Raw genomic sequence first — 13772 nt, 5'->3', positions numbered from 1 at the left:
AAGAGAAATTATGTATGTAAAAACATAGTAGTGATTAGTATATAATAAGAGCTCATAAAATTGTAGCTACTGTAACACAACAGTGTAACTGTTGCTAATAATGACTGTAATTTCATTGTTGTAGTTATTGTTAGTATGTCTTCCTCTCTGTAACATAATCCCTAGTATACCAGGGCTGATTCAGCATGTAAGTTTTTCTACTTCAAAGTCATATTTATAAAAATTAAAACGTACAGAAATTTTCAGACTCAAATGCAAGTCCTTTTCCTTATAATTTCCCTAGTTCTCTATACATTCCTCTTTCTGAAGTGCTACCTGTTTTCCTAGTTAGCTTCTCAATTGCTTACTGGCCAGTTTAATATTAATTAAGCCTCCTCAACTTGTGATCATTGTTCTACTGAATATGCATGAAAAAGGGGCCCTGTTAATATTTTCCCTCCAGTGATGTAAATAGGAGAGCATGCAAGTCTCTAGGCATTTTAAACCTTTTCAAGAGGTTATTCATCTGTAACTGTTCCATGTGCCAGACACACTAGCTTCTTTCATTTTATCTTTCAGATAAAATCTGAAAATGACCTTTCAGATCATCTTCATGAGCTCTTCCCTTTACACCAAACTTCTCTGCCTTTTCTTCTTTGCATAGTTAGTGCCTACTTACCCTTCAGAACTCATCAAAAGCTTTCTCCGTTTTTCCTAACCAAATAAGCTCTCCTCCCCCATCATCATATGCTATCTTATTACTCTTATATGCCCCTTCATGACACCATATATTTATGTATAATTATTTGATTCTGATTCACACGTGTCTGCCACACTGTAAGTTCCAGAAGGCAGCAGCCATGTTTATTTTGCTCACTCTCGTACTCCAGCTTCTAAGGTACTGGCATAGGCATTCAATAAAGACATGTTGAGTTAATGTGCTGATCTCTCTCTCTGTCAGACACACAAACACACACACATACACAAGAAAAAATTACTGCTTTATCAAGTGGTTAGTCTTATATATACTTGTCTTTCTTACCTACTCTTCTATTCTTCCCTTATTCTGCTATTTGTCCACATTCTTTATAGTTTTTCCAGTTCAATGAATCATTGTGCTTTCCATATCTGACATGGTCTCTCTGAACCTTAGACACCTGTTTTTACGTTCTTGTTTTTAAATTTGTGTTTCAGAGTATCTCTGTCTTTATTCATTTGTTTTTTGAAAATTTCTGTTAAAGTCACTTTGATATGTGTGTGTGTGTGTGTTTTTTTTCCTGTCTCTTTAGGATGTGATGACCATGGATGGTCTTCTCTACGATCTCACAGAAAAACAAGTATATCACATTGGGAAGCAAGTCCTTTTGGCTCTGGTAAAGCTGGGAAAAAAAAACAGTAAATAGTGGGGATTTTCTTGAAAGCCATATTTTCCATATTTGTATTCTCAAATGCAGAAGATAGTATAAAGAAAACTAAATAGAAGTTAGCAGGCAGAAACTCAAGCACTGATAAATTGTTTTTAGTCGTTTCTTTATGAAATCATTTAGATAATGTACATGGTTGATAATTCCAAGCAGAAAGTAGTCAATGTGGGGTATTTAGAAGGAACAGTAAGGGTTTTAAAAATTTTCTGAGTCTTAAGGTCAAAAACCAGTGCCAAGAGCTATATGTCCATTTACTTGATACCCCTACTTTCCCACTACGTTAATACAAATAGATGTAGAGGGGGCAAATAGGGAAGGCGTTTGGGCCAAGATATGGAAGAGAAACTGAATGGATGAAAGGCTTCAGAAATAGAAGGAAGTATACAATTTTATACATGAAAGAAACAAGAAAAACTAGTTCAGAGCATGTTTGGTTGGAGACTTGCAGACTTGCTTCGATACTGAATGTGATAGGAAATACATATCCTTAAAAAAAGAATAACAAGTTCAAGGGAAAGAATGAGAAGGGGCAAAAGTCTGGTTATTCCTTTATTTTAAATTAAAGCAAAGAAGAGAAAACTCAGAGTTTAAGAGGAAAAAGAAAAATACCTTTACCAGAATTATTCATGAAACTCAGATGACTAGTTCTATATAATTATTTAGGTAATTATTTTTTAAAATCAGCATTTTTTCTATAGAAAACCAGGCCTCTGTGAGGCTGCTACTTTAGGTGTGTGCTAGATCTTGCTATCTTGAGGTGTCAAATATACCAAGAATCTAAATGGAATCAGGAAACACTTAGGAAAACAAAAAATAAAGAGGTAGCGAGGTGAACAAACAACAGTTATTTTAGCTGAAGTTCCCATGGGGCAAGGAAGGGAGCAGATCACATAAATGAATATTCTCTATGGTGTCTGGAGGGCCTAGCTGGTGTGTTCCCTTTTTAAAATTAGGGTGTCAGGATACAGCCTACCTTGTATTCTGCACGGTATTGCAGAGATGCCCTAAAGGGATACACTGATCACATTTATAATCATCAATCAGGGCCCTAGGCTACCCGCTACAAGGTAACAACATACTATGTTTCTTACTTTGTAACAACCTTGGAGTTAGTACATTCTTTAATTCTTTAAAGTTTAATCAACAGAGAAGTAAAATTGCTAGTGACTGTTTCCTCCTTCAACACCAACGATTGGAAAGTATTATCACCTTTACCTTAAAACAAACCAGCCAGAAACTTGTTTAGTAATCATAGACCTCGGTCTGTAACTTTTTAATCATGTATAGTTTTCAACTTCTCCATATGCCTTGAAAAGATTAATGCTGGGGAAAGGACACCAGTAAATCAGTGTCATCCAGGTGCAGTTGTTCAAAAATGCTTTGTTGGCCGCATAAAGAATCATTTTGGGTAATTTAAAAAATATGTATATAGATTACCTGATTCCTTGTCCTATATTTTGGTTTAGTAAATCTGGGGTAAAAATCTTACGTTTTTAAAAAGCTGTCAGGTGATTCTGATTTGCAGCCTGATTTGAGAATTACTAGCAGAGATTATAGTGGGTGAATAGTACTTCCTGTGAATTAGAATACCTGGTTCTGGTCACTACCACTTAATAACTGTGTGATCTTGTGCAATCATTCAGATTTCTCTAAAAGATTCTTTCCTAATCACCTCATGTAGTTATTTTAGGGACAAAATAAGTTGCTATAAAACTCTGTGTAAGTTCATTATTATGACACTCAGTTTTGCTGTTTATCTATTACTTCATTTTTTGGACTACTGGAAGAAACTTGGGACCTATTCTCTTTTCCAGTGTCTAGGTGGGTCCACTCTAACTGAGAGGAATGTGAAATCACACAAGGGTCAGTGCTTGACAGAGTGGGTGATTATACTTCCAAACCCAATATTAACGTCATTGGAGTTACTTACTCAGTTGGTAATCCTGAACACAATGCAAAAATCTCTGATTCATTTGTGTGAATGATTTGGAACGGATATGCCATTAAGGAGACTTGTTCAGAGTAAAAGTGCCCTTAACTTTTTTCAGGATTTCTAGAACTGGCTTTCCTTGCTTTGGACCCAAGCCATGACCTCAAACAGCTGATCTATCATTGATCTTATCTTGACAGGAATTTCTCCAGGATAAACGACTATTCCATGGGGATGTGGCAGCCAGGAATATTCTGATCCAGTGTGATCTGACTGCCAAGCTCTGTGGACTGGGCCTGGCTTATGAAGTCCATGCCCAAGGGGCCATCTCCTCTACTCAAACCATACCTCTCAAGTGGCTTGCCCCAGAACGGCTTCTCCTGAGACCTGCTGGTATTAGAGGAGATATGTACGATTTGTTCCTGCCCTTTGGATTTCATTCCTCATCACCCGGGTGTCCTCCGGTTGATAAACATGATTGGGTTTATTGCCAGTTATACTTACAAATGAAATCTTTACATAGAAGTCAGACATACTCTGAAGCACAGCTATTATGTGACAGAATTTATATTCAGTACTTGGCTACGATTTTTTTTAGTGCCTTTCCGAGCATTCCTTCTGTGTTAGATTAACAGCCTTCCATAGGTGTCTTAGTTTTTAGTGCTGCTGTAACAGAACTACCACAAGTAAGTGACTTTAAAGAACAGAAATTAATTTTTTCACAATTTAAGAGGCTGGAAGTCCAAATTTAGAGCACTGGCTATAGGGGAAGTCTCTCTCTTTGTCGGTTCTGGGGAACATCCCTGTCTCAGCTTCTGTAGCCCTGGCATTCCTTGGTTCTTTGGCCGTCGTCACATGGCATCTGTCTTACCTCTGTTTCTGCTTGCTTGTCTGTGGCTATGCTGCTTCTTACAACTCAGAAGTGATAAGGTTTAGAACCCAGTTTACACTGGTATGACCTAATTAACATAACAAGGAAAATCCTGTTCCCAAACAGAATTACATCCCCAGGTATATGGGTTAGGATTTCAGCACATTTTTTGTGTGTGGGGGAGGGGGAAGAGAGGGAGGACACAATTCAATCCATAACAATAGGAAAGAAAAGAAAATATCAGTCATACCAATATGTGAAAATTTAATCCAGTAGAGGTCTTCTTATTTGAAGGAGGTGGATCTACTTAATCAAAAGGCCAGTTAAACCAGAAATTATTAAAAGAAAAATAAATATACACACCTTAAATATTTTGTTTTTACTTAGAATACACAGATGTGCATTTAGCAATCTTTTGAAAGAAGGCCAAGGCCTTTTCTATGAGTACAGGTCTGCGAAACAGTTATAGGTTGTATTTCTTGTGTAAATAGCATCCATAATGAATTACTTTTAAATTCTAGTTTGGGATGATTCTAAATAGAGTGAGAAACTTGAAAACAACTGTGAAGCTATTTGACTGCAGACTTTTATTGTTATTTTTCCCAATTTTCTGTAGTTGCCTCACCCATAGTTAATTTGACAGCCCTTTTTTTTAAGCAGTTTTTTTTTTTTTTTTATTGTATTTTAGGTGACGGTCTACAGAACAAACTAGTTTCTCATTAAACAGTACACATACTATTTTATGGCATTGGTTAACAACCCCATGACATGTCAACACTCTTCCTTCTCAACCTTGGGTTCCCTCTTACTAGCTTTCATGTCCCCTTCTGCCTTCTAGTCCTTACCCCTGGGCTGGTGTGCTCCTTTAGTCTAATTTTGTTTTATGAGCCTGTCCAATCTTTGGCTGAAGGGTGAACCTCAGGAGTGACTTCATTACTGAGCTGAAAGTGTGTCCGGGGGCCACACTGTCAGAGTTTCTCCAGTCTCTGTCAGGCCAGCAAGTCTGGTCTTTCTTTTTGAGTTAGAATTTTGTTCTCATTTTCCTCCAGCTCTGTCCTGGACACTCTATTGTGATCCCTGTCAGAGCAGTTAGTGGGGGTAGCCAAGCACCATCTAGTTGTACTTAACTCAGTCTGGTGGAGGCCATGGTAGATGTGGTCCATTCGTCCTTTGGACTAATCTTTCCCTTGTATCTTTAGTTTTTCTTCATTTTCCTTGCTCCCAAAGGAATGAGACCACTGGAGTGTCCTAGATGGCCACTCACAGGCTTTTAAGACCCCAGACACTTCTCATCGAAGTAGAATGTAGAATATTTTCTTTATAAACTATGTTATTAGCAGGATATTTTTACAGAATATTTTTTAAACATTCAACTTAGTTTTCAGAAAAATTTAGTAGGGTGGAATGGAAAGGCTGAAAAAGATGCAGAGGGGAATTTCTTTACGCTTGAGTGAATGTGTTTTTATGTGTGCACACACACAATTTAGCAAATAATAGTTAACATCTATTCATGTGAGATATGACAGAAAGGAGACGTAGATCCTGTCCTCAGAGAGAGTATAAAAAAAAATACTCTAAGGGAATTGGACAGACATGCTTTCTAATGGGGTAATTACTTTGCTTATTTTATCAAACACCCATCCTCAGCTCTCCGTTGCTTCTTTATGGAGTTCTTGCTGAAGGTTTCTGATAGTTAAATGAGCTCTCTTTAAGAAAAGCAAAAGTTCATTTATTTATTTATTTTTTAAGCAAATTGTTTTGTTTCTTTCACAGCTGGTCCTTTGGGATCCTCCTCTATGAAATGGTGACTTTAGGTAAGGATGATCCTCAAAGTAGTATGTCCAAAACCAAAACCCATTGCCATAGAGTTCATTCCCATTCATTTTGACCCCATAGGGCCAACTAAACTGCCCCACAGGGTTTTCTAGGCTGTAAATCTTTTACAGAAGCAGACTGTCACAGCTTTCTCCTATAGAGCGGCTGGTGGGTTCAAACTGCCAACATTTTGGTTGGTAGTCAAGTGCCTAACCACTGTGCCAAGAAGGCTCCAAAGTAGTGTGTACCTGTATGCAAATATGCAGGTACATTTATTTGTTTTTTTTTGGCGTATGCTTTGGGAAGGGCTTTCAGTACAAGCTCTGAAGTTTGAACTGGGCTGACGTCAAATCCGAGCCTGATTCCTGAGATAAGTCTTAAAAAGTGATGATTGCCTTCCTAACCTGTTCGCACCCTCTGTCTCTTCCCTTTTCTTTTTTTCTTTTCTGCATTCTTTCCCCCCAAACTTTGAAGGGATTCTTTTGAATCCAAAAGATAAACCCCGGAGTGATCTTGCACTGATAGGATGTTCAGGCTTGGTACATAAAAGTGTTGTTTTCAGACTAAATAATCCATTTGACTGAGAAACGCCAGTGCCTTCCCACATTTGGGGTGTGGAAGGCAGGCCTTCCTTCTCCCTTTGCCTTATTTTGTTATTTTCCCAAAGGCTCAGAATTCCCCTGACTTATCATTCTTCCCTCCCCTTTGGACATCTTTTTTGGAAATTCTTTAACCCATATCCTTGTTTGATCACCAGGTAGCATCCACATTTTATCTATATTTCCCACGTCTGTATCTTTTGTAGGCAATTCCCCAGGGGGGATGGAGAGTAGTGTTAAGTTATAGTTCATATTCTGAAGGACCCTAAAGTTCTCTTGATACTCTCATTCTTTCCATACTGGCAGGGGCTCCACCATATCCTGAAGTGCCTCCTACCAGCATCCTACAGTACCTCCAAAGAAGGAACATCATGAAGAGACCCAGTAGCTGCACACACACCATGTAAGTGACTTTTAAAGGCCTGCTCTTCTCTCAGAGCAAGTCCTTTTTACTCCCCCATCAATCATGCCCTTTTAAAGTGGCCCAGGTGACCCCAGGCTGCCCTTTCCATGCTCATGCACAGCGATGCAGTAAATACATTTGCTTTCAAATCGTATAAAACCTGTTGCCGTCAAGCCAATCCTGACCCATAGCAACCCTATAGAACAGAGTAGAACTGCCCCATAGGGTTTCCAAGGAGCTCCTGATGGATTTCATCTGCAGACCTTTTCATTAACAGCTGTCGCTCCTAACCGCTATGCCACCAGGGTTTCTGTCAAATCATACGTGTATGTATAAAATACACACACACGTACAATGTTGAGACAACCACTGAAAGTGTATTAGGAATCTAAGTCTAATAAAGCTTAGCTCTTCAGGAAGCTTCTAAAATAGGTACTCCGTGCAGGTACAGTAGTGTTTTATTTATCTAAATATTGGTTTTCCGGCAGCTTCAGTTATAAAGTAGCTGTCATAAAATCCATCGCACTAGAGTTACTCATTCAGAGTGTATTGGCTTTTATTTAATATTTAATTTTTAAAATTACTGACAATCTGTTTTCCCATCCCTCAATATGTTCAAAGCAAACCAGAAGGGACTAAGAAGACTTTAGAAGGCAGGAGAGGGAGAGTACAATATTGTCAGCAGGAAGGGACACTTGGTGAATCAGAAGGGTGAGCCAGAAAACAGAAAAATTAAAAATTACAGGCAGAATGCTATTGCCAGTAAAAGACACACGCACAAAAAGATTGTTCTAGAATTCAAGAAAAGTTTAATCATGTATAAGAAGGCAGGAGAGAATATAATGTATTAATGAACGTTTCTATTAGAATTGTTGGTATTTTGTAAATTGTTTAGCGATGAAGTGGTATATTTTCAGTATTTGGTTTTCCCGATAATAAGTAGTTACTATGTTAAGCAGATGATAACTGGTAGATATCATAACTACATATATATAAACATACACACAAATACGTAAATGGCAATGCTAGCTGAGTATATTAGAATGAAATCGCTGATGAATATTTATTTCAGGCATGTTATTGTTGTGTGCTGTTGAGTCGATTCCGACTTGTAGCAACCCTAAAAGACAGAGTAAACTGTCCTATAGAGTTTCCAAGGCTGTCATCTTGACAGAAGCAGATTGCCATATCTTTCTCTTGTGGAGCTACTGGTGGGTTCAAACTGCTGACCTTTCAGTTAGCAGCTGAGTTCTTAACTATTGCACCACTAGGGTTCATATTTCAGATTTACCATGTGTAAAAGGCTGTCCTTGATACTGGAGAGAGCCACATAACTGATAAGGCACCTGATGTTGAACTACATAACAGTTCAATGAAGACATACCTGAAACAATATAAAAATGAACATAAAATGTGAAGTAATATAGCAGACTGGTTGAAAGCTCAATTTCCCGTTCTAGAGTCAAAAAGACATGAATTCAGTCCTGGCCCTACTAGTTGCTCTCTGTTTGGTCTTGGACAAATTATTTATCTTTTCTGTACATTGTTTATCTTCAAGTGGGGATGATAATAATCCTAGCACAAAGTATTATGAGACTAAAATGGAATAATGCATTTTAAGTCCCAGTACTGTATCTTACCTATAATAATTTCTTGGTAAATGTTGGCAGTATTATTAAAGTAGCATCATTTACAAAGTCTCGTTGGAACAGCATTTATGAGTGTGGGAAAGGAATTAGACCAAGATTTGTGTCATGGATTGAATTGGGTCCCCCAAAATGTATGTCAGCTTGGGTAAGCCATGATTCCCAGTATTGCATGCTTGTCCATCATTTTGTGATCTGATGTAATTATCCTATGTGTTGTAAACCCTAACCTCTCTGATGTTAATGGGATCCCTGGCGGTGCAATGGTTAAGAGCTACGGCTGCTGAACCAAAGGTCTCCAGTTCAAATCCATCAGTTGCTCCTTGGAAACCCTGTGAGGTGGTTCTACTCTGTCTTATAGGGTCACTATGAGTTGGAATTGACTCAATAGCAACAGGTTTTATGATGTTAATGAGGCAGGGTTATTGGTGGTTAGGTTAATGAAGCAGGACTCAATCTACAGCATTACATTGTATCTTGAGTCAGTATCTCTTGAGATATAAAAGAAAGAATCGATCAGAGGGGGAGGGACTTCATACTACCATGAAAGAAGAGCCAGAAACAGAGCACGTCCTTTGGATCCAGGGTATCTGCACTGAGAAGCTCCTAGACCAGGAGAAGATTGATGACAAAGAACCTTCCCCAGAACCAACACAGAGAGAAAGCCTTCCCCCGGAGCTGGCACCCTGAATTCAGACTTCTAGCCAACTAGCCTGTGAGAGAGTAAATTTGTTCATTAAAGCCATCCACTTGTGGTAATTCTATTATAGCAGCACTAGATAACTAAGACTGTAAGAAAAGATTTCACAAAGGAATTGAGATTTAAACCAGTTCTACAGGAAATGATGACCATGGAGATGGTAGTCAAGAAATTGGGTGTGGCGTGAGCAGAGGCAGAGTTAGGCATTAGTAACCACATCTAGGGCATAGCAAAACATCGATTTGGCTGAAGTTCAGTGGTTCAGTTAGTCAGGGCCTATGCAGTTTGTGCCCAACTGCTAATCTATAAGTTAGTGGTTTGAGCCCACCCAGCAGTACCACAGAAGAAAGGCCTGGTGATTTGCTTCTATTAAGGTTACAGCCAAGAAAACCCTATGGAGCAGTTCTCCTCTGTAACACATGGGGTCACCTTGAGTCAGAATCAACTCAAGGACAACTAACAACAACAGCAGGGAATCCTGGGTAGTGCAGTTAACACACTTGCCTGTTAATCAAAAAGTTCGAGTCCATGCAGAGGTGCCTTGGAGGAAAGGCCTGGTGATCTACTTTTGAAAAAATCAGCCATTTAAAACCCTGTAGAGCACAGTTCTACTCTGATATGCATAGGGTCACCATGAGTTAGAACTGACTCAACAGTAACTCTTTTGTTTTTCTTTTTTTCTTTAATGAGGTAGAGAAGCTATGGGCCAGGATGTGGACATCATATTGTAAGCAGTAGGAAATCACAGTAGTTTTTGAGCAGGCGTGGGACATGATGAAAAGTGTTTGCAACCAGACTGCATTATAAATTCTCTATAGACTGGACTGAAGAAAAGATAGATTAATTATGTTAAGTACTTTTATCTTGATTAAGATGATTTTCTGGAGAAGTTAGATTTTAAGCTAAATTATAAAGAAGGGGAAATGACCTAGATTCGTGGAAGGAAGCATCTGATTACATTATCTGAAATTAGTATGACTTACATTATTCCATGACTTCTTATTTTCTTGGCTGTGTTGTAGCTTTTACTAATAGGAAGGTTATAGTACTGATCTGGAGTTCTGCAATTTAATAATGGCTAAAGAAAAGAACATTTAACTTCTGAAAGAGTGATTGACTGTAGAGTGGAAGTCATACTGGTCCTAGTTAGAAAAATCTTGAGTCATTCCTGTTAGAAGGCCTGGTTGATATGACAAGGAGCTCTGGTGGTGCAGTGGTTAAAGTGCTCGCCTGCTAACTGAGAGGCTGGTGGTTTGAACCTGCCAGCCTCTCCTTGGGAGAAAGGTGTGGTAATCTGCCTCCATAAGGATTACAGCCTGAAACCCTATGGGAAAGTTCTACTCTGTCACACAGGATTGTGATGAGTCGACTCGATGGCAATGGGTTTTGGGGTTTGGGTGTTAATAAAGTTAAGAGACTTGATATTAAGAAAATGAAAATTAGAATTATTAGTATATGAGAGACAGAGCAAAGAGAAGTAGATGAAACAATTGGACTTGCAGGCTTTTTTGTTAAGGTTTATTGGGAGAGGAGACGTGTTGCTCATACATTTGCCTTGCCAAGGAAGTCAGTTTCTCTGGTTTCCCTTTCAGGTATAACCTTATGAAGTCCTGCTGGCGCTGGAGTGAAGACAGCCGCCCCTCACCTAGAGATCTACGCTTGCGCCTAGAAGCTGCTGCTCGAACTGCAAATGACAAGGCTGTGTTGCAAGTACCAGAGTTAGTGGTGCCTGAACTGTACGCAGATGTGGCCGGCATCAGCGTGGACAGCCTCCACTACAACTACACCATCCTTTGAGGACCCTCCAGGCAAGAAACATTTACGTCTGATCATATCCTCTCGGAACCAATTCCTCCAAGAACTGATAATGGACTTTCTAGGGGAGCGTGAAGGGAGAGATGGGACAAGGTCTTCCCCTACAAATTCCTCTAGAAACCTGAAATGATGTTGGCTCAGGCTCAACACACCATATCCTTGAGGCTGAGAAATATTTTTAATCTCATTTCTGCTGTCCCAATTCTCAAGACTCCATTAAAGACCCAAAATAGAAGTGGTGATAGAGGAGGTTTTGGAAATCTGCAATGTTGTTGGGGCATGACACAAATAAGCTGGTTTTCTCCCACCCCAGACTAGTGTCCTCCTGAAACATGCTTTTATCTAGACTATTATGAAGTCTAGAGCAATTAGAATCAAATGACACAATTGGAAGTCAATAAGGAGTTGAAGAGAAAGGAAATTAAAAGTTCTATCTGCTTGGGAGTATAGGTATGGACCAAGTCCATCCTTCAAAGAGACAATGAAGGAAGGACATAAAATTCTCCACTCCTGGTCTCATCACATAGGATGGGAGGAGAACAATGGAGGAAAACTTTTGAGCTTCCCCTTGAGCACAGGTGAAAGTAATCCCTTTCTTTCTGAGAAAGGTGAACTGTTGGTACTGCTTCTAACTGGAAGCTGGAGGAGTTGATTTATGAATAAGAACATTGGATATATATTGCTCATCAGGCTAGCTTCTTAGTCCCTGTAAGACTAAGGAGACTGAGCCTAGAAAGTCAAAGTTTAATCAGTAATGCAAATGCTTTGTGTGTGTTTGTTTAATAAACAGCAAACATGGAAACCAAGCAAGAAAGCTTTATCTCGAAAGGTTTTTCATAAGGGCTAGAGAAGGATGTAGTCTGAGAAAGAAGGGTTGTATCTTCTAATTTTGAGTCATCCATTTATGTGTTATGAAACTTATTTCATTAAACTAATATTTATTGAGTGACTATAGACTTTTCTGGCATACAGCTGCCTTAATCTCTACAATAGAGATGATAAAAGTAAATTAATAGAAGTTAATGCCACTGGAAGAATTCCAGAGACACTCTCCACTGTCAGAAAAGAGACTCTGCATGTGTAAAATGGATATATTACTTACCTCACAGGGTTGTTGTGAGGATAGAGAGTATTTATACAGCATCTGGCACATACGTGCTCAATAAATATAATTTTTCTTTCTTTGTCCCTTCCTGTTCCCGAACTTTTCATATATTTTTCATTTAAAATCTATTGGGTCTGAAAACCTCAGTCTGTCAGCTACATTGCAAGCCAGGACATTCCTGAAGATAATGGGATGGTACAAATACCACATGAACAAAATGATGATGTCATCCTTTTTATGTGAGCTTCTGGATGGTGATAGTAGTCTTCTACTCCTTCAAAGTATTGAAAATATTGTAGTAATGGCAATTCGGTTGATCTGTGCTTCTAAACAATACTCTGCGTAGCCTGGGAGTGACATCTAAGATGGCTATAGGAAAGATGCCTGGCAGTGGAAAATTTTGTAGAAGTTGGAATCCTGCTGGAGTCATGACGAGTCAGCTAACTGAATAATGACACTTGCAGCTGTGGGGGTACCACAAGGACTTAATGTCACAACGATTTAAAAGGTGGCAAGTGGCAGAAGGAAAAAGGAGGGAGAGTGGCATAGCACACGATAAAGTCCTGCGGAATCTCGTTGTTGGCTCTCAGCAGTTCATTTAAATCAAATTCACAGAGCATTTATTTATTCAAATATTCTTTTAAAAATGTATTAGTAGGGCCCACTGTACTGGACACTGTGATGGGTGTTGGATACAAGAAACAGAGCAGTTTTGATTATAGTTTAGAAGGTTAGAGATACATTATATATTTACTTGTATGGGTATTTGTTAATTAGCAGTTGTGGTAAGTGCTCTGAAAAAAGGGATAAATGAAGGGAGTATGAGATGGGGACCTTCCTGAAGAAGTGGCATGTAAAATGAAACCTTAGGGATGAGTAAGGAAGCCAGATAAAGAAAGGAGAACTGGGAGAAAGACTATATGTGTTAAAAACCTTTGGGCAAGAAAAAGCACAGTTGTTTGAGGAACTGCAAAGAGGTAAGTGTGAGTTCATGGGCAGGCGGCACAAGATACAATGGGGCACTGCTCTTTCATACTGTCCGTTCATATTTATTTTGGTAATAGGGAAAGAAGCAGACACCTATTATTTTAAAGTTTTATCCCTAGTTTTATAGGTCTGGGAAACTGGATACAGCAATTGCTTACTCTAAGAAAATGGTCTTTTCCTTAGGTGGCCAGGCTTTTTCCAAAAGGAAGATTTTATTTCTGGAATTCTAATTCTGGCGTCTTTGACCAGGCAGCCAAATTAGGTATTTCTTTTATTGCTTTGATAACCCCCTCAACTAAAAACAACAAAAATACTTTATTGATAAGAAATTTCCAACATCACCTGGATACAGTGTCACACTGGGAACTTGACAATATCATTTAACTTGGAATCATTTGAACCAGTAGTTTTCAATCAGGCTCAGGCAGAGTACTAGTGATTTTCACGCTGGATTTGGGTATTTTGTTAAAACTGAATTATAATTTTTTTTTAACATTT

General features: G+C 38.8%; 1 protein-coding gene across 1 annotated transcript in view; it reads left to right on the top strand.

Moving 5' to 3' along the window:
* STYK1 (serine/threonine/tyrosine kinase 1) overlaps positions 1–11309 on the top strand; it is a 62758-nt gene extending 51449 nt beyond the window's left edge. The window contains exons 7-11 of the mRNA XM_049882468.1: positions 1269–1352; positions 3534–3742; positions 5978–6018; positions 6925–7021; positions 10960–11309. Coding sequence (XP_049738425.1) covers positions 1269–1352; positions 3534–3742; positions 5978–6018; positions 6925–7021; positions 10960–11164 — 636 coding nt within the window. The 3' untranslated portion in view covers positions 11165–11309. The remainder of the gene's footprint in view (positions 1–1268; positions 1353–3533; positions 3743–5977; positions 6019–6924; positions 7022–10959) is intronic.
* The last annotated feature ends 2463 nt before the right edge of the window (positions 11310–13772 follow it).

Source organism: Elephas maximus, chromosome 4 (assembly GCF_024166365.1).
Source record: "Elephas maximus indicus isolate mEleMax1 chromosome 4, mEleMax1 primary haplotype, whole genome shotgun sequence".
In the NCBI taxonomy this organism is placed as follows: Eukaryota; Metazoa; Chordata; class Mammalia; order Proboscidea; family Elephantidae; genus Elephas; species Elephas maximus.
The sequence above is the reverse complement of the archived record's forward strand: the minus strand, read 5'-3'. Positions and strand labels throughout refer to the sequence as shown.